We start from the raw sequence: 20,618 nt of genomic DNA, 5'->3' as shown, positions 1-20,618 counted from the left end.
TATGTTTACTATCCTTCTCACTGTGCCAAAATAACAGCAAACATATTTTAATTCTATGCAAATTTAATTTGTGGAGTGATTCTAAAGCCCGCAAAAAAAACCCAAAACGCAGCCATCAATCTACCGGCTTCGCATTGCATTCTGGTGTTACCCAATCCAACCCAATTGCGGAATGCACTTGTTCGGAGTCATTACTGAGAGCTCATTTCTCCTGGCGGTAAAATGCAATGCACTATTGGCCGGTGCGGCGCGACGTGCAACATACTTCTCTCATCTCGCAGATATCGAAATCCGCACGCGCGCTCCCCAACGAAAGCCACTCCACTAACAGCGCGGCGGCATTGGGGGTCCATCAGCCAGCACCAACCGTTCCGTGGTCGCCAGTTAAACTTGAACTTCGAAGCCGTACGGTTGCTGTAGGGAACCGATCAGTACGAAACCGTGAAGATCTTTTCGCTGCAGTCCCACTTGCCAGTGGTGGTGGGCCGTGGGCTTTCTTTCGAGTCAGTCGCGTAAGTCACGGTTCGATTGGGGCGTCGTCGTTTGTACTTACCCACTCCTGAGCGGTGCTCGTCGTCGTGATATGGGCAATCGGTGGAATGGACGTTTGATCGGAGTGTGTACAACTCCACCGTTCCATACATATGCTCATAGTTCACTCCGAAAGGAGGTGGAACAAATGGCTTAGCATAGTTTTTGCCTACTCACATGGTACCTACTCTGCATGCTCTCGAGTTTCGATTCAGTTTTTATAAATTATTAAGCGGTCTCGAAGAAAGCAGGTACAACTTGTTCCCGGTACGATCAATGCAACAAGTTTTGCTATACGTGTTTACGTTTTTTCTATTAAGTCGGTAGTTCGAAAAGTGCGCGATTTTCCCCGCAGAAGCGACGACGCGTTTCTTCATCGGAAAGTGTGTGTTTATGTCAGTGTGCCCCTTGGAAATCTTTCTTTCAGCTTTCTTGTTTTCCGATCAAACTTGATTTCTCGGCTCGCGCTGCTCCAGTCAGTGATTAAATTAGTTCAAACAGATCGTTCAAAGACGCCTTGAGACGGGGCCTTGGAATGTTCAATTTTCGTGTTTATTGAGACGTTTTCTGTGTTGTGCTTTGACGCCCAATTTCTGGAGCTGATGAATTTTAAATTAATGTGAGAAGTTCCGTTGCATTTTATTTCTCCGGAAAGACGACTGTGAGTGTGTGGTGCGATGCTTTTTGGTACAACTGCTTGATATGTGATAAATGCGTGTTTAAATTGCCATGACGAGTGGAGGATGAGAAGAGACCTGGACACGAAAAGCGGTACTTATCTGTCCGGAAAATGACCACACTGTTTGGCCTTTCGACGGTTTGATAGAGAAAGACGAATGTGAGAAAAAACGGATTTAAAGGAAAATAGACTTTGGTCGTACTTTTTTGAATCGAGAACAGGCCAAACATATGGCACTCCAAATCGAGTGCATGATCAACAGTGTTGATAAAGTGTGGTGTGTGATATCGCATTACACTTTTTTTCTTCCGAACCAAGTCATTTACTTAGTACGGAACGAAAAAAAATCTGGTATAAAGCGTGATTCTTTATGGATGTGTTTTCTACTAAGAGGTATAATACGATAGTGATTTGATAATAACAGTGAAACCTCTTACATCTCCAGTTCATGATCTTGTAACTGATAAAACAAACCAGGTGTTGGTAAACTTCACAAAGTATTTATGATCTAGCGAGCCATTGTAGTGTGTGTTTGATTAATTGGGCATCAAGGAATCAGAAGGTGTGACTGTCCGAAGTAAAAAAAACAGTGCTGCATGTTAAACGCAGAAGAAGAGACAAGAAAGCGTAATTAGAAGTGATATCTGGAGCATTCACTGCGGAATCCGTGCCGTTTAGTTTGCTGTTTAGGACCTGTGTGGCTGTAAATGAATAATTAATCGACATGATGAGGCGCCTCGTCGACTTAGGTCTTATTATCCGTGAGTATTTTTCATGAGGTCTTCATTAGGATATAAGTTTAAAATATGACGTTGTTTCAAATTCACTGTGTCCACTATAAAGATTTTTAGGTATGCTAGTCTCAACAGTTAAACAGTATTACGAGATTTGCATTAATACAAATTGTCTATGTTACTTAACTACCATGAGAGCGAGACTTATCCATTCAACTTATTTTGTATTATCCTATATGCCTCAGGTGGCTACCGCGCGCCTTATGAGCAAGTGATCGTTGGTTCAATCCCAGGTTCGCACCTTTCCTTCTTTGTATCTCTATCTTAGTTCTTTTTGTGTTGCAAAATCTAATAAAAATATTCCTACTATTACAACTTTGACTGATGGGCCAAAATCTTATAAGGAGACCTCGTCATATCTCGCAATGGGCAAACACCTTGGATGCTTCTCTCGGGGCACAGAGAGGTCGTCAGGTCAGTCATTTAATTTGTTGAATGTGTGATAATTGTTTATTTTTGAATGTTTGTAAAATAATTTTATTGTAATATGGCTCCTCGACGAAAACCTTGTAACTAAGGTGTTGAGGACAAGATTCTACACTTACCTAGATATAAGATAAGTAATTTAAGGGGGGTCTTGTAGCGTAGTTGGCTACACGTTCGCCTTATAAGCGAATGGTCATGGGTTCGATCCCCAGCCCCTACACCAAGCCCTCGTCAGTCGCCGGATGCGCAGCCCATGCGGTAGCGTATTGAGGAACGGGCATTATCGTCACAGCTGCCTGATGACGACTGACAACTTGTTTTTCTCGGAGGCTTTCCTCCAACGTTACCTGGATTAAATGGCAACCAAACAATGCAACGATCATTGGATACACAGAGACGGACAAACGGACACAATGGACTCACGAGGAAGATGAACTGGCAACGACAACAATAACGAATAATGGATATCTAAAAATAGATTCTGTGTGGATTCTGTACAGCAGGGAAATACCCCATAGTAGATCACGGCACAGTAGCGGTTAAGAACACAGAGTGCCTACCAAATAAAATATACGAATAAAAAAAAAAGATAAGTAATTTTAAGTTCTGTCACCATGTATGGTGTTTTTCCTGTTTTCTGGCATCTGTAAGTGATACGTGAGGAACTAATTTTCGTTTACCGTTTTTGTTATCGTTACTGTACCGATTGCAATTCTCGAAGTTCCATCATTGTATGGATTGATTTGTTTGAGATTGTGTAATTTAAGTTAGATTAGGAAGTAATCGTCCTCCTCATCACCTTTCCTCCAATCAAATTGACGACATTTTTCTGGATGCTTCTAGACCATCCACAAAAATTTCGATTCCGTTGATTGAAGCTTGTGTTATAAAAGATCGAAGGGACAAAATGTCGAAGGGCCAAAAGGTCGACGGGACAAAAGGTCGAAGGGCCAAAAGGTCGACGGGACAAAAGGTCGACGGGACAAAAGGTCGAATGGACAAAAGGTGGAAAGCCCAAAATTAAAAATCCATAATTCTTTACAAAATATACGACAACAAGTTTTAAAACATGTTCCCGAAGAAAAATCAAAAATCAAAAGAATGAACAAAGCCTTCTGACTCAGAATTATTGAGAGAGAAACCTGAAAAGTGTTGCAAGTCACCCCGTTTGACAGTATTCGATAAGTTCTAAACCAACATTTGAAGGGCGTAACAGCCAAAATTTATTTGTCTACATATATAGTAGAGTGGGGCGTCATGGTCATTTTTTCAAATCAAGGGTTTTTCGAAGCCTACTAGAGGTTTCAGTTCATCGTAAACCAAGTGGCACATTGCGTTAAAGTATAACCCAAAGGATACCGAAAAACTTTGCTGAAGAGGGCACGTTGCTGGAACGTCCACGAAAAAAGTTATGAAGCTTCGAAAATGGAGTGTTTAAACCATATGCAAAAAATCGTTTATTCTGCCAGCACTGCCGAACTAACGTAGTTTAATTATTTAACTGAGTGTTATTTCAAAATAATTGATATTTTAGGGCTTTAGAGCTAATGGGAGCTATCCGGAATCATTTCACAAAGAAAAAAAATACGACAAGAAGGAAAATGGGTTTTGCCCTTCGATAACCATAGGTTGTCAGGTAGTGCTGGCAGAAACATTGATTTCTTGCATATGGTTTGAACAATCAATTTTCGAAACGTAATAACATTTTTTGTAGACCTCCCAGCTACGTACCTTTTTCGGCAAAGTCATTCGGCATCTTGCAGACTATATGCTAACGCATTGAGTCACGTGATTAATGATAAATTGAAGCCGCTAAGAGCAAAAATGTAAAAAGTACGTTTTTCCATACTAATCTCCATGTAAATTTAAAACGCGATGCGGCATGCGAGGTCACAACCAATCGAGCCCATATTTTGCATAATGGATTGGGGTCACAAATCGATTCAGAAAAACCTTGATCTCACTTGATCGGACGAGGTTTGAGTTTTTCCATACAACTGCGCCCCACTCTAATATAGCTATATATATGGACGAAGAATCAGAAGGAATAAATTTTGGCTGTTACGCCCTTTTCAAATGTTGGTCTAGAGTTAATCACATTCCTTGAATACATCGAATTGAAAGTGGTAATGAACATAAAAATAAAACAAATATTGCGCAATTTCACGCCCTGTCACGGAATAAAAATTGTTGAGATTTTTGTAACATGCCTTTCCTCCTGCGCGTTTTTAAAAAGATTGGGAGGGGCAAAAATGTAAACAGCGCAGGTCATCTTTCATTAAAATTGAAAAATTGCAGTACTGCTTCTAGGTGGATGACCCAAGACGAAAATCAGCTGTCAAAAATCAGCTTTAAGAGATAGAGTCTTACTTTTTTCAGCAAAAATGTTCAACATTACCTGTTCCATCCAGGAAAATATTGAACAGGTCAGGTTATGGACACTAGGAAGATCTAGAGCATACAAACTATCCTTGAGTTGAAATTTTGATGTTCTGAGGACACTATTCTTTACCATATTCTGATTAAATAATTGAAATTAAATTACGTAAAAATAAAACCCTAGCGGTATAACAATTCTCTTTCAATATCTACGATCCTCAAAACAGTCCTTAAATTCAGGTCTTAAAACTCAAATCGATCAACAAGAATATATACGATGTCCCCACTATTTTTATGATTTAGAATAGCTCCCCGACTAGGAAGGCAAAACAAGATTATAACATGATTGTAACAACATTCGTTATTTATAACAACTATTGATATAATCGAGTTATGATACATCATTATCACATTTTTTCTTAACAAAATTATAACAGAATTAGTTATGCTTCATTGTTCTGTTAGAAAATTTAGTTATTTTAACAACATCCTGAACCAAAATTATAACAGCCTATGCTAGAAAAACTGTTGAACTTAGTAGCACAATATGATATAAATTTGTTATTCTCTCCTGAAAGGGTCCTCGGGACTTCGTTATACCATTATAGACACACCACAGAATTCGTTCGACATCTACGACACTTCAAACTATTCTTGAGCTCAGATCTTAATATTCAAATCGATCGACAAAAAGATCTACGATATCCCCACTATTTTTATTAGTTGGAATAGCTCCACGGGACTTCGTTACACAATTATAGACACATCACAGAATTCGTTGAACTTCTACGACACTTCAAACTGTCTTTGAGTTCAGATCCTAATATTCAAATTCAAAACAAGACGATCCTTGATGTCCCCTTTATTTTTATGAGTTAGAAGAGCTCCACGGGGATTCGTTACACCATTATAGATACATCACAGAATTCGTTCAACATCTACGACACTCCAAACTGCCTTTGAGCGCATATTTTTCTATTTAAAACGATCAACATGAAGATCTTCGATGTCTCAACCATTTTTATGAGTTGGAATAGCTCCACGGTACTTCGTCAAACTATTCCAGATACATTACAGAATTTGCTGAACTTCTACGACACTCCAAACTGTCCTTGAGCTCAGATCCCTATATTCAAATCGATCAACAAGAAGAACTTCGATGTCTTCACTATTTTTATAAGTTGGAATAGCTACACGGGACTTCTTTGCATCATTATAAACACATTACAGAATTCGTTGAATATCTACGACACTCCAAACTGTCCATGAGTACAGATGTTAATATTCAAAACGATCAACAAGATGATATACAATACCCCAGCAACTTTTATGAGTTGCAATAGCTCCACGGAACCTCATTACATCATTGTAGACACATTACAGAATTCGTTGAACATCGACGACATTTCAAACCGTTCATGAGTTCAGATTTTAGTATTTAAATCGATCAACATGAAGATCTTCGATGTCCCAACTATTTTTATGAGTTGGAATAGCTCCACGGGACTTCATAACACCATTATAGATACATTACAGAATTCGTTGAACTTGTGCGACAATCCAAACTGTCCTTGAGTTCATTTCTTTGTATTCAAATCGATCAGAAAGAAGATCTACGAGAGTCTAGCATGACTTTACCGTCAAATAATTTGTATGGCGAAGGACATCGGGGGTAGATCCATAAAATACGCCATGCAAAACAATTACCTTTTTCAATACAGGAACCAATTAAACTGTCTATTGAATGTGCTCAGAGCTTGATTTAGTTCAAAGTACGCAATCCTCATCAATCATAATAACTTTTTTTTTTCGTGCGTACGTTGTAGCGGCCAGGAAATTTGCAAGTAATTTAGTAATATTAAACATACTAAATTCTGTAAATATTGGAAATAGATGTGAATTGATCGGTGGCATAAACTACAGATCGCCATTAATTTAGAATAGCATATCCCTTAACATAGGCAAGCGGGCATTTAACCAATTAGCCAAGCTCTTCAAGGTCGAGGCCATTTGTTTTTCGGATAAGGTGGAGAGGGAAAGCAGCACAACTTTCGTGTCAATTATCCATCGTGCCAATGAGGTCACGATCGTACACGAAGGGAGTCGGGAAATTACGTGTTTCCGGTTGTGTCCGAGCCCACCTTCCTTGATCTGAGGACTCACGGGCTCAATCATTTCGTCCGTGATCATCCAATAAGTTGGAAGTGTCCGCGTTTGTCAGTTATTATTGCGATTGTTTTAAAGTGTGTGCTACTGTGGCTTTAAATGTAATTATTTAATTAATTATTGTTCGTTCTAAATAGCAAGTAGGCAGAAAGTGTGCATTTAGATTTTGTGTGCGACAGTAGCCAGAGGGAACCTATAGCAAAGGTAAAGTTTCGCTCTAAATGTGATAATGTGCTCGTGCTCAAGTGTTTGTTCGGCCAGATTGGCTTGATATTTCCCACCCGCAGCAAACTATCGCACCCAAGCGCGACGCCAAACCACCCCGCCCCCCTCTAACGGACGGAATATTCCTGGCGATCGTCACCTGCCAGAAGCGGACCGATCCGTCGCCATATCGGTCCGAGGGAAGGCCAGGGAACCTCCACGTGGACGAGATCCAACCGCCGACTAGCAACCACCATCGCGATCACGTCTCGTCAGCTTCATTAAGAAGCGTCATCGCCGGCGTCAACAAGCCGGGAGCGTCGACCCCACCGGCAGGTCATCGACTGGGTCAAGTTACGTAAGCCCAAACAAACCGGTGAGTCATCAAACCCTTTTTTGATTGGAGTGCGGCGTCCGAGGGAGGGCGCCGCGGAGGAAGTTTTTTGTGCCAGTCGTAGACTGATGACCCAAATGTGCTGCTAAAGCCGAACCAATTTTCGCGAGTCGCAATCCACCGACGACCGCTTGGGTCCGCCATCACGGACCCGTGAAACATGCGTGCGTGAGCCGTTTCCGCCACCACCAAAATCCCGTCGAGTAGTAGGAGCGCAGACTAGTCAGCAGCTGCGCTGCGAGAAAGAGTGACGTCACATTAAGACCTACAGCACAGAGCATAAACGAAAGAGAGAGCTAGGGAAGAGAAACCACACAAGTTAGGAGACAGAAATCATGAACGAACACAAACACAAAAACCGAAAAGCCGGAGACAACTCTGTTGCACATGCCATCCTGTTAGAATTAAGACAATAAATGTGCCATTCGTTAATCATAAATAAAATGTTTCTCTGTAGTCCCCCTAGCCATTTGATTGACTAATTGTGTTTAACGTCACAGCGCGATATTGTTTATTAGTTTTTGAGTCCCGTCCTCCAAATGTTGAGTTTGACTGTGGGTTTATTTATGTTTCTTCCAGCTCATTGATGGTTGTTGGTGAGAAGAGAAGTCTGCCGATGATGAGAGGCGCCTCCCCCTTAGAGTGTATTAGGTTCTGGTGGGCTCTCATCGACTCTTCGAGTGTATGGTGTGGCTGTATGGTATAGAGGGAAGATAGGGTGGACCCAATTTGGCACGTTTCGTTGTTGCTGGCTGGACCGATCCATAAATCCTTATCAGGAAAAATTTAAATGGAGTGAATGAGAAAGTCTCATCCGGGCAAATTAAATTGGGCCGTGGTCTCCCTTGTGGAGTGGCGCTTAAGCCACGCGCTTTTATGAACGGATCGCTCCGTGCCGGCTACAACGTACTGTTTAATGATGTCCATTAGATCAGTTCCAACTAACAAGTAAGTTTTGGAACCTATGCATCACTCTGTTATAGTATTCTGGAGTTCTGTAATTGGTCTGGGAATACTGTGGTATAATGTGTACAGATGTGTAATGATGTTCCATGGGACTTCTCCAATGAATTCATCTGTTGGTCTTATAGACCTGGGAATGTTGTGATTTGTATATACTGGTGTAATTATGTTCCATGGGGTTTTTCCAACTAACATACATGCTCGGGAACCTATGAATAACTCTGTTGATCTTGTTGACCTCCAATATCTGAAGTCAAAAATAGTTTGGAGTACCGTTGATGTTCTAGTAACGCTGCGATTTGATAAAAATAGTTTGATTATGTCTCAAGTAGCATTGCCAACTTCAAATTAGGATTGATGCTCCGTAAAACTCTTTGTTGTTAATGTAGATCATCAAGATCTAAAGTGACCAGATATATTTTGTGCCAGCGCGGGATATTTTTTTTAAAATCCTTGTTTATATTCAAAAAACGTGCTTAAGTCAAAACTTTAAAATTTGATAAACCCCTGGGACTCACTTGGCCTGGATCAATCACATAATCCCACCTCTATTGTGAATTAATCTGTCCAATTTTTTACAACGGTTCCAATTCCTGAAGGTGAAACTTATTTATACTGGTTACATGATTCATTTGCTAACATTCCATAATGATCGTATTATTCGATTTATGCAATTACAAATTTTTAGCTAACGCTCAAATTTACTTAATATTCTGCATCTTACTCAGGTTTTTTATATAAAATCGGCTACGCTTCGAGCCTTATTTCAAAATTTCATTTTCATGTGAGATACAATTCGGTTTTTATTTTTCCCCGTAAACTGACAGACGATTTATTATATTTTTGTCTATAAGCTTGAAACAAAAAACCCCGAGCTACCCAAAACTCATCGAACTTGCTCATATTTCAAGTGAAGTTTTACTAGAATTATAACGATATACGAACACGATATGTAAGTTGAAATTGCTGAACTAGGGATCCTACATTCAGAGATGTTGAGCCAATTGAGCATTGATAACTGTCAGAATCTCAGCCAAATGAGCGTTGTTATTTTTTTTCATTATTTCTAGTTGTTGAATTCTACTGTAGATTTTTCGGCTATGTTGCCGTCTGATTTATTAGAACATATTTTTAAATTTTGTCCAACGTTTCGGCATCGGGTTCGATGTCTTATTCAGGGAAAAAAAAAAAAGATTGTCAAGTGTGATGGGTGTTCCGTTACAAAGAGCAAACAAATGATTTCAGTTCTTCAGTTTAAAAGCATTGTTATTGTTTTTATCGCTAGAGTTTAGGACGAAATAAAATTGGAAACCTAGAAGACCTCAAAAAATATTTTCCCCATATTTCTACTTTTTTATGGTTTGCATCCGGTTTTAAAAGCAGCATGTCCAACATTTATGTTGAAATACGACGAAAAACAATCCCAGTTAAATCGGTTTAAAATAATTAGTGATCATTCGAATGTGCTTGTTTAAAATCAATCAAACTACACGCTATACACGGCATTCCGTTTACCAAAACGAACCCTGCCACACTTCCTACCTCATATATCCAACATCCCAGAGATTTATCGTGGATAATAAAATTGGTGCGAGTGAATATGCTGAGTTTAGCTCCACACAAACATTGTCCGATTTGGATAAAATTATGTCCAGAGCATCAGCGCAGCACCAAATAGAATGAATAAGCTGGCCGCCCGCCCATCCAAAAAAAGGTTTTTGTGTGCCATCCTTAAATCCAACTCGAAATGTAAGTTTGAGAATTTCTCATAACTATGTAGGGAAAGACGGTATAAACTGCCACTCCTGGCCAAACCACCCTTTTGTGATTTCTAGGAAACTACAACAAGCTAAGATTAAAAATCCGTTGGTACCTTTAAATATTCGTAAAACCATCATACTATGCGAATGTAGAAGTATTTTTATATTACTTAACTAGTCGACCCGGCAGTTGTCCTGCATAGTAGGCGAAAATGCGTGCTGTGAAGTGCCCATGCAAAATTTCCATACGATACTTAATTTTAGTTTTTCATTGTTTAGTCAACTTTACCCGTGATTTTATCATGAGGAAATAATATATAAACCCGTCGGAAAGGATTACGAACATATTTGCTGGAGAAATGAAGAAAATCCATCCAGCCGTTTTTGAGTTATGCGGATACGAACACAGACCATTTCATTTTTATATATAAAGAGATGGAAAAATAGCAAAATTCAAAAAGTTAAAGTTTCGATCTTACTTTCGATGTTTGGCAACAAAATAACTTTCCTCAATTGTTAATATGATATAAAATGGCTTCCCTCTTCAAAAATGTTGCGTTTTTCGAAAATATGTTTCACTGGCCAAATCGCCCCAGTATAGGCAGGACGATGTGCCCTTACCAACTGGACACAAGCGCGGCGAACCCAGCAGCAGTGTCTTCCGAATGGGATGGAAATTATTGCAATACAATTCTAACCTGCTTAAATGGATTTAGACTGTTTTTTTTTAATGACAAGCGCATAGTGGCTTGTAACCTTTTTATTATGTGGTAGATAGAATGCTAATGAAAGGGTACAAATCGTCTTTGGTTAAGGTGAGGCGTTTTGCCCAGACGCTTGTTGAATTCCTTTTTTCCGTGACTTTTCGAAAAAGCTTTGTTACGTGTTCTCCGTAATATTTTCATATAAATACTCACATGCAATTCGTTTACGATTTTTTAGACTACCAAATAACACAAAGTTTGCATAAATTGCGTTGAAAAGCAATAAGTTATTTGAGTATTGCATTAAGAGGGGGGGCATATTATACCGTCTTACCCTTTCTATATTTCATGCTTTATTTCCAGCATTGGCGTAACTAGCCCCGATACCTAGGGGGGCGTGTGGGGGGCTATAGCCCCTTCATCCATTTTCTCTATTTTGAGCTTCTTTTCTAAAATTCTCAAACATTTTAGCACCTCAATAAGCTATCTTAGTGGTAATGTGATAAATACGGTCCAACCAACTAAGGCAATGGTATCGGAGGTGAACTAGCTGTCGTAACCGAAAACGCTCCTAAACAGGCACTCGCCAACATGCCTTGGGCTAAAAACCTCTTTAATAAAGATTATAATAATAACTAAGGCAATTGCTCATCCATATTATCTTTTCTCAAGCACTTTCTTTGTGTTGTAGTCCACAGTGTCGAAGTGTGTTTGTTTACCAGCTGATGACTGCTACAACGAGTCAAATTGATGCCTATTGGCTATTGCGCCTAAGTGTAGTAGCGCTCGGCTTGGTCCCGCACACTGTGAGCCTCCAGGGATTCTGAAGGCAATCGATCAGGGCTTCCGACAGGAATGTTCCAGTGAGTCCGGAAGGAATGTTTCAGGGATTCCAAATCCTTCCAGGATATCGAATGTTCAGGTATTTCGTAGGTTATGTTCCAGGGTTGAAGGGAGGTTATGTTCGAGGGATTCAGAAGTAAATTTTCGAGGGACTCCGAACTAAATCTTCGAGGAATTCCTAATCAAACCGTCGATGTATTTCAAAGCGAATCGTCGAATCATTCCCAAGCAAGTCGTCGAGGAATTTCAAAGCAACTCGTCAGAGGGATTCTGATCGTCGAGGGTTTCCGAAGCAAATCATTGAATGATTCCGAGGCAAATCGTCGAAAGACTCTGAATTAAATATTCAAAGAAATCCGAAGCAAATCTCCCAACAATTCCGAAACAAATCTTCGAATTACTCCGGAGGAATTCCGAAGGAAATAACGACAGATTATGAAGCAAATCCTCCATTGATTATGAAGGGAATCCCCCACAGATTCCCGAGGGTAGCCTTCAACGATGCCGAAAGGAATCCAGTGTGGATTCTTCTGAATTCCGGTTGGAATAATTCGTTGATTCTGAAAGGAATTCCTTAGAAATTCCAATGAGGTTTCTTCTTCTTGGATTCCGATGGGACTTCCTCTCGGATGCTGATGAGAATCCTTCTCGTATGCTGATGGGAATCGTGGAGATTATCATGCTGCTATGTAAGCGGAAATATGCTGGAAAACTGTAACTCCAGTCCGTGATGGTTGACCAAATGTCTTTGACTGCTCTCCGTTGATGTTAATATCAAGCTTACTTTGATGCTTTCAAATGAATTAGATATTGCCTTTTCATAATTAACAACAAATGCAATTTCACTGCCACACATGAACCTTTCAGAAAAGAAAAACAAGCTCATTTGTCTTCCACTCATTGCATTATGACATACAGGGTGAATAACCCAAGTAACAATTTCCATGCTTCTTGGATTTATTTAATTCTTATAGCAGATTTATAATAGCAATCACCATAGCTAGTTGCTCGGTTTTATTATCGCTCTTATTGCTATCAATAAACCTTGCATAAACATACTGAAGAAAAAAGCTTTAAATGTCAAACGCCTATTGACCTTATGAGCTGCTTTTGCAGTTGTGATGAAGACCGTAATAAATCCCATTTGCAAACTCACATCGTACAAATCCACATTTTCTGGTCGTAATATGGTCAAATGTATAATTCCAATAAAGAATATTTGCATTGCAAAAGTTTATAACGGTGTTTTGATAAGAGCAAGATTTTTATGATCCAAAATTTATGATGGCCCATATTGGAAACGAAAAAGCTTTTTCATATCAATGAAATTTATCACTGAAAATTATGATTAGACGATGTTTTTACCAAGCAAAATACTTGTTTGGCAATTTATTTACATAACAAATATTGGTATGGAATATCTATATAATCAGAGAAGATTTACGAGAATTCCGTAATAATTATTTAAAATTTATTGTCCAAAACTACGTTATTTTGAGGGCGCGTGCTGTTCAATGTTATTTTTTCACTAACTTTCACCATGAAATCGATCGCGCACCTCATTTCGATGGAAGTAAAATGAAAAAAAAACAATCCTGAAAAAAATATTATTTTGCAGTCAACCTCAACATGATTTTCATCAACAGTTTATTTTGTTATTATTTTACTTCTGTTTTGTTTCTCTTTTTTCATTGCGACATTTTTTGACAGCCGCCGCAGCCAAATTCCCTTTTTGCGGGTGTCTAAATACTCTTATAATAGGTTTATAGTGGTTATTCAGAGAGGGCCACTTGGCCATATCCTGGGACATATCTTACTCTTATAGTGGTCATTAGAAGGTTGTCGTGTGATAGTGGGTTTTATTGTTAGATCTTAAAATTTGATCTAGAGAACTGTTCCTAGAGCGGAATAAAACTTGAAATGTTACTTGGGATGGGAGATAACTCTTTTGTCTTCAATCTTTTTCAGTAATTCATCATGCTATATTTTGAAAATTTATATCAGTACTAACTAACTAATCAAATCCTATAAGGGACTAATTTTTTTTCAAGGGAGTGTTAAGACCCCCCCTCTCCCTTGACCCCTTATTTACGCCAATGTTCTCCATTCATTTGTCTTCACAAGCTCTATTTCATCAATTTGCAACCGTTATAAGTAATCTGATCATGGGAACTACCGTCAAGTTTAATTCTTCATCATTGATGAACATTCTTTGGAAGTTTGTTCGGGTTTAATTGATCATAATGTCTACATTTATACCGTTAGTACTACCCTGGTTATGCTCGGCGACGTAGCCATGTCAATTGCTCTGAGGTCTGTTAATTTTTTGTTCAAGCTACAGCTATCCATGATCTTTATGGGTTGTTCCTGTCACTGGAACAAACAATCCATCAAGAACCGTTTCTGCTGGGTCACGTCACCTGTCAGCATGTGCATAATGCATTTCAACTTCTTTGGTAAATAACTGCAAAAGATTTGTTCATAACTGATTCATTCCATTAGCAGTTTTTCTAGCCCATGGCTTTCCGAATACATTTTCCCATTTCACACTCAACTTAAGTTAATCATCACCCTTCCGTCTCGGAAGCATGCGGTTCCCAAGTACAAGCGTCAAATATGGAAACAAACCGGACCGGAATGTTGGTCAAGGTCACGTGTCTCGCTAGGTTTTCCTTCGCTTTCTTTCGCTTTTCTAGGCGGACGGGGCCGGCCAACGACACGGGTATCATCATCTGAGATTTCAATTGTATGATAATATGCACACATCTTCGAAAACTTGAACTACAGTTAGGTATCTGCTGTTGCTGTGCGATGGCTTTTCTCACGTGTGTGGTGGCTTACATACGTCGTTTTCCTCGCTTTTCTTCGCGTCACAGCGAAGCATCAGTATCTCGTTGCCTTACTTTACGCAGAGCACTATCCACACCGAACGGTATCTAAATTAAGGGTATGCAGCACGGACACTTATGAGTGTTGAGAATATGAATTGACACTGTTGAGAATATGAATTGCTAAGCATTAAGTTCATACTAAATATTCTTATTGTAAATATGAGTAACTATTTGATCCACATGAAGAATGCACGAGCATTCAACAATAGGTGAAATCTTTAGCTGTTAAATATTTGGCGATTTCCTCTAAATATAAAAACTTGAGATCGAAAGGATTTATATTTAGGATATTTTTTTTTATTTTCAATGCTTGTTTAGTGGAATGCCTTCACTGACCATAAATTGGATGGGCGAATAGAATATAATATTTTGTTCCTGAATCCATTCTTTAATGAACGTAAAGTCTATATGGTGTACCCTCAACAAGAATGCTTTCATCCCAAGAGTTGAATTCGATGCTGGATGATTCGTATATATAAATACTTCACTCATATCAGACGCGACTCGCTATCGTTTGGCCCAGTCTCGAGAACTGGTTACCGATTGGCGAGTCATCGCCACCGCCATCGTCATGTTATCGTCGCCGTGGTGGTTCAGAGACGCGAAGAAGAACCCCGAATGCAGTGCAAATGTATCTGAGGGGCGGGCGGCTGCCTTCCTCTCGTGAGAAGAAAAGGTCCCAGAGGAAACGATCACATCTCATCTGACCACATAACAAACTATAACAATTTGCCGTATTGTGGAGCATTGGATTCCATTAATGAGAACTAACTGTTGTGATCATTGTGGGAGAATTTTTCAATGGGATGCCAGTGATTTGCTCTTGTGAGCATGGATCTGGGAGGAGGGAAGCGCGTGGACCCATTACTTTTATGATGCTTGACGAATTTAATTCGTTGGAATAATTTTCTGGTTTATTTGAATTTTGGATGATGAGTTGTACACTAATGAGCTTGACGGTCAGATTAACGGATTATTTCGTCTTATTCTTTAATGGCCCTACGTTCATGAGACGTTCTTATCAAAGTGTTTGATTAGCATTTACACAGTTATTAGTTAAAGGCAGCCTATGCTTGCCGTTGCATGAATACGCATCTTATTTGGCAAGCACAATATACATATGCACAAACTGAATTATTTTGTATACATCTGTCCTTGTTTGTTTTCCATTCATTCCCATTGACAATGATTATATCACAGACAAACAGACGTAACTCTTCATACAAACAGTTCGAAAAATTATCGTCATTCGTTTTTCAGACAATACTGCCATCTGTTATCAGAATCGCGAGAAACACAGCCGGCCATGATTATTTTCCATTTGACGTTGGCTCCTAACGCATACATCTATATCAATCATCATCATCATCGTCATCAACACATAAAACATTCAGCAGCATATACACTAATCAAATGTCAAAGCGATTGAACACTAGCGCCTCTCTTGGCACAATCGCGTAGCACAGATGTTTTTCAAATCAACCGTTGAACACGTGAACGATGTTGAAATGAGAAGTGTTACGTCTGTTTGTCTGTGATTATATTGCGTGTTTTGTGCCATAAAAGAGTACTGTGAGAATAATTTTCGGTCTATTATTTATCTATTTGATGCAAAATCACTTCATTAGTTTTGAGAAATTGACTTAATGTTATAGGGGAACGGTTTGGCACTTCATCACAAAGCTCCTATTTCCATCTCATGAAAAACAAAAATATGAAAAGGAATTTAGTTTGTTTCTCATTTTTGTGATTTTTTCACCAGTGAGCACGCGTGTTAGCAAAAAAAAAGCGGCGAGATTGGTGCTGTATTTCTTTGTTTTGCGATGAGATGAATATACATTCAGTGAGATGAAAAACGGAACAGTTCTCCTACTATGATGTTGAAAAAACAGAAATTTTGTTTTCCAATCCTTTTTTTCTATCAAAGCCCTATTCATTATCCAAAACATTGCAAATTATGTCGTTGGATATAAGGAATGCATATGTCTAATTATCAGCAATTAAAATTATATAATTAAAAGTATACACATTGAAATTTTGAAAAAAATATCGTTTCGGGTAAAATCGACAAAATTATTCCCCTTGAATCTATGACGAAAAGTCGAATGTACATTTGATCAATACACCTTGCCTTCCTTGTTGAGCACCTTTTCTAACCCGTTAAGGTGAAGGTGGGTTGAGTACCAAAACAAAGCTTTGAAAGTATTGGTACAATAAAAACTGTCATATACTGTAGTAGTATTGGTGTCGTATTTAGAAAAAAAAAACAAAGAATATTAGTAGGGTGGTTCAAAACACGACCCAGCACCACCACGCTCACTCGATTCCGTCCCATGCTCCGAGTGTCCTCCAAAAACCGATTTGAACAAAAACTGGTTGAGCGCAAACCGGTTCAAGTTCGTATGAAATCTAGTATGGGAAACTGAACCTTTTATTACATTGGCTACAGCGCCTCCCCTCCAAACGCTGCACAATTAAAATAAATCGCCGAATTCGGTAAAATTTTACCGAAATCTCAACAGCAGAACTGTTCGGTAAATAATTTAACTGATTTTCGGTGATTTTGACATTTGAGCAATGGAAAAAATTCCAAAAAATCTGTAAAATAAATTACCGAACAGTTCTGCTGTTGAGATTTCGGTAAAAACAAAAAGCAACATTCCTGAGATTTCACTGAAAATCGCACCGCAGGAAAGATCCATTGATTACGTAACGCAAAAATAGCATTTTATAACCCACTCACCCCCACGTCACACTTCTTGTACGAAGCATTTGCCCCTTGCGCGATTGTGTAGACTAGACTAGACTAGAAGTATTTGCCCCTGGTGCGATAGATATCACAGACAAATTCTGGGTATTTTGTTGAATTGCACGTTTCACTGATGTCTTCTGAGAAGCCTAATGATCATGCTAAAGATTCGCAATCTCGCTTAAAATCGACTCCCAACTATTGGAACGACCATTCTATATGGATTGTCTATGGAGTTGAAGCTCTTGAATATTTCATCCAGTCATATGGTCTCCCCCCTCGCCATCGCCCAATGACGGAGTGCCAGAATCAGAATAATGTTAAATTCAACCTCGTCATATTAACTGTCATACAAACTAGCCCAATCCATCGGATAACACCCAAATTATAAATCATAATCGACTGAGCGTGGCGGAGCAAAATTATTTTTTAAACCATCCTGTTTATTAGTTTGCTGCTGCCGGTGCCGTTGTTTACATTCGCTCCGCGATCAATTTTTATTTGTTTTTTTCGGGCAAAAATAGCAGTTTATATTAAGTTTTCGGTTTAAACAAGTGACTGATTTCGAAAATTTATGTTTAATTTGCATTACATCAACATTTCGGGGTGTTTATGTGCGGAGAAGTGAGTAAAAACTTGATATTTTCAGTGCCTTTGAGAAGAATTAAGTGCAGTGATAAACCCACCAAATCGCGAACAGTTAATAAATTGGCACGAAACAGCTGATTCATGATATTATTCGAGCTGAAATACATAGGACTCTTTGGATAAACATATTCATTATCACGAGAAGTGAATAAATATGCTGTGAACAGGCTAGTAGTGGAAATGTTCCGATCTCAATCTCACTGTACATATATCCATCTCATCGCTAAACAAAGAAATACAGCACCGAATTCGTCGCTTCTTTTTGTCAACATGCGTGCTCACTGCTGAAAAAAATCACAAAAATAATAAACAAACCAAATTCCTTTCCATTTCTTTGTTTTTGATGGGATGGAAATAGGAGCTATGAGATGAAGTTGCGAACCGTTCTCCTAATTTGAATATTAAACTTTTGTTCGATGCTGTTCGAAGCATTCGAATGCTGGTGGGAGAGGGGTGCGGGAGGTGTGGAGTTGACCCGTGGAAGGTCCGGTGCCATCTTGACTACCATCGTGGTACTCTTCCAACTATGTCCTTAACCCATTAACGCCCGAATAAACTCATTCTCATAATAATCACTTGATTCACGGTTAGAAAAAAGTACCTAATTTTAGGTACTTTTTTTCTCTTGCATCTCCTTCTCTCTTCCCTTTGTTGTCATAAAATGAAGAGCAAAACCACTCAACAAGGGCATTAAAGTGTGGGAACCCAACGTTGAGTAATCTCATGTTTACAAAAGTTGAGTGAAATTTACCTAAGTTTTGGCTAGTTTCTATTTAAAATTAAGTAAATTTTATTTAATATTAAGTGAATTTTACTTAATTTCGAGAAAAAGTTACTTAATATTAGGTTCCCGTACAGAACCCCCGATTTGAGTGAAAAGTACCTAATATTAGGTACTTTTTTTTTAACCGTGTTGTTTCAAGGTTGATCTCAATATACTGAAATAATATACTTAAAATAATAAAATTTTAAATCCACAGTCACATTTTCTTTAACACGGTGGGCCATATGTGCGTAAAATGATTAAAAATGATTTTACCCATTGAGTACTATAATCGATACTCAATGTCGATCGATGTCAAAAATTCGCTTCTGGTGACTAATGAGCACGTGCACACCATATTTGAGATCGATAAGCATCATCGTCAGTATGCAATTGGCCCTGACGAAAGCGAGAAAACAATATGGGAGCCGGGTGATGTTTTTTTATTTCACCCGGCAAGGGATATAGGGAGTCAGTTTAAAAATGCTTATTAAGCGTTTTTTGGGTTAGAAATTTAATTTACTTTTATATTGGTAACACAAAATTTGAGTTATTTTGATTCAAAAAACATGTGTAGATAAGGAGCCTAACATGTAGTTTTACAAAATTCTAACTAAACATATTAAAAAGTTTTCAACATATCACTGTTAATAATATTTTAAACGCATTTTAAAATATACTTATTATACCTCACCGTGATTTCACGCACACGTCCGCCACCACTAGATGGGAACAGCGCTGTTGCGTCAAAGCGAATACTTTTGCGTTCTACATCACACGTTTAATGATATATGTGATATGTGTGAGTGATTTCGCCTCGAACTGTCAGAGTCCCTTCGAATAGCCATGATCGCGAACGTTTCCAGCATGAGCCGCAACAATACTTACTTTTTCGGAGGATTTTCCTCTTGTTTCGAATGCGAAACAATAAAAATTCATCGAAACAATTGGAGAAGCCTCCCAAGAAGCATTGGAAAGTTGGCTTACTTTAACATAGACTTGAAAACATACAATTGAGGTTAGGTCCGATTTTCGACTGCTCTCTCACTGTGTGAAATGAACTCATCAAAAAACATTAGCCGTCAGTTACACTAATATGAGTAACATGCCAGTTACTCAAAATATGAGTTGTTCCAGTTTTGTGTGAATGGAACACAAAATTGTGTTAATCACTTCAAGCGTGTACGTTAGAGTGGGGCACAGGCTTGTAAAATGTCATCTGCATGTCATTTGACTAATTTGTTCATAACTTTCTCTAGAAGCCAAATTTATTCCATAATTTTAGATGTACTCATAACGCTTGAGTAGGGCTATATTTTTGTCCAAGGGTGCATTGCTCTAAATATAACATCTGAGGCTGGAGAGTGAAAACTCTCCAAAATGTCACGTGTCATTTGACATAATGTCATTTGAATGACATTTTGCCTCCCACGCCCCAGATTACAAATTTACAGCAATGTATTGTTAGAAAAAGTTGTTGGCACATCTAAGCGCTATAAGTTCGTCATACATCATGATTTGATAGCTACCTTCTGAAAAAAGTTCTGGGAAAATTATACAAACGAATGCAAATGACATTTTACAACACTGGTGGGGCATCATGGTATTTTTTTTCAAATCAATGGTTTTTCGATTCCATTAGGGGTCCCAAACAACTGTGCAGAGTTTGGGCCCGATTGGTTGCTTCCTCGCTTTCCGCTTTGTTAGAATTTAATGTTATTTCA

The 20,618-nt window shown here is 38.7% G+C and overlaps 1 protein-coding gene across 7 annotated transcripts in view; it reads left to right on the top strand.

Annotated features, from left to right (window-relative positions):
- The first annotated feature begins 366 nt into the window (after positions 1–366).
- Positions 367–20,618, top strand: part of LOC134213061 (uncharacterized) — a 126,449-nt gene continuing 106,197 nt past the window's right edge. The window contains exons 1-2 of one of the 7 annotated variants that reach the window (XM_062691587.1): positions 367–512; positions 1,723–1,971. In XM_062691587.1, the coding sequence (XP_062547571.1) occupies positions 1,935–1,971 (37 nt within the window). In that variant the 5' untranslated portion in view covers positions 367–512; positions 1,723–1,934. Of the gene's footprint in view, positions 513–535; positions 712–763; positions 783–1,655; positions 1,972–20,618 lie in introns of those variants that run through there. The other 6 variants (XM_062691593.1, XM_062691588.1, XM_062691594.1 and 3 more) reach the window with 6 other exon arrangements.

The sequence above is a fragment of the Armigeres subalbatus genome, chromosome 2 (genome assembly GCF_024139115.2).
Source record: "Armigeres subalbatus isolate Guangzhou_Male chromosome 2, GZ_Asu_2, whole genome shotgun sequence".
Classification (NCBI taxonomy): Eukaryota; Metazoa; Arthropoda; class Insecta; order Diptera; family Culicidae; genus Armigeres; species Armigeres subalbatus.
The sequence above is the reverse complement of the archived record's forward strand: the minus strand, read 5'-3'. Positions and strand labels throughout refer to the sequence as shown.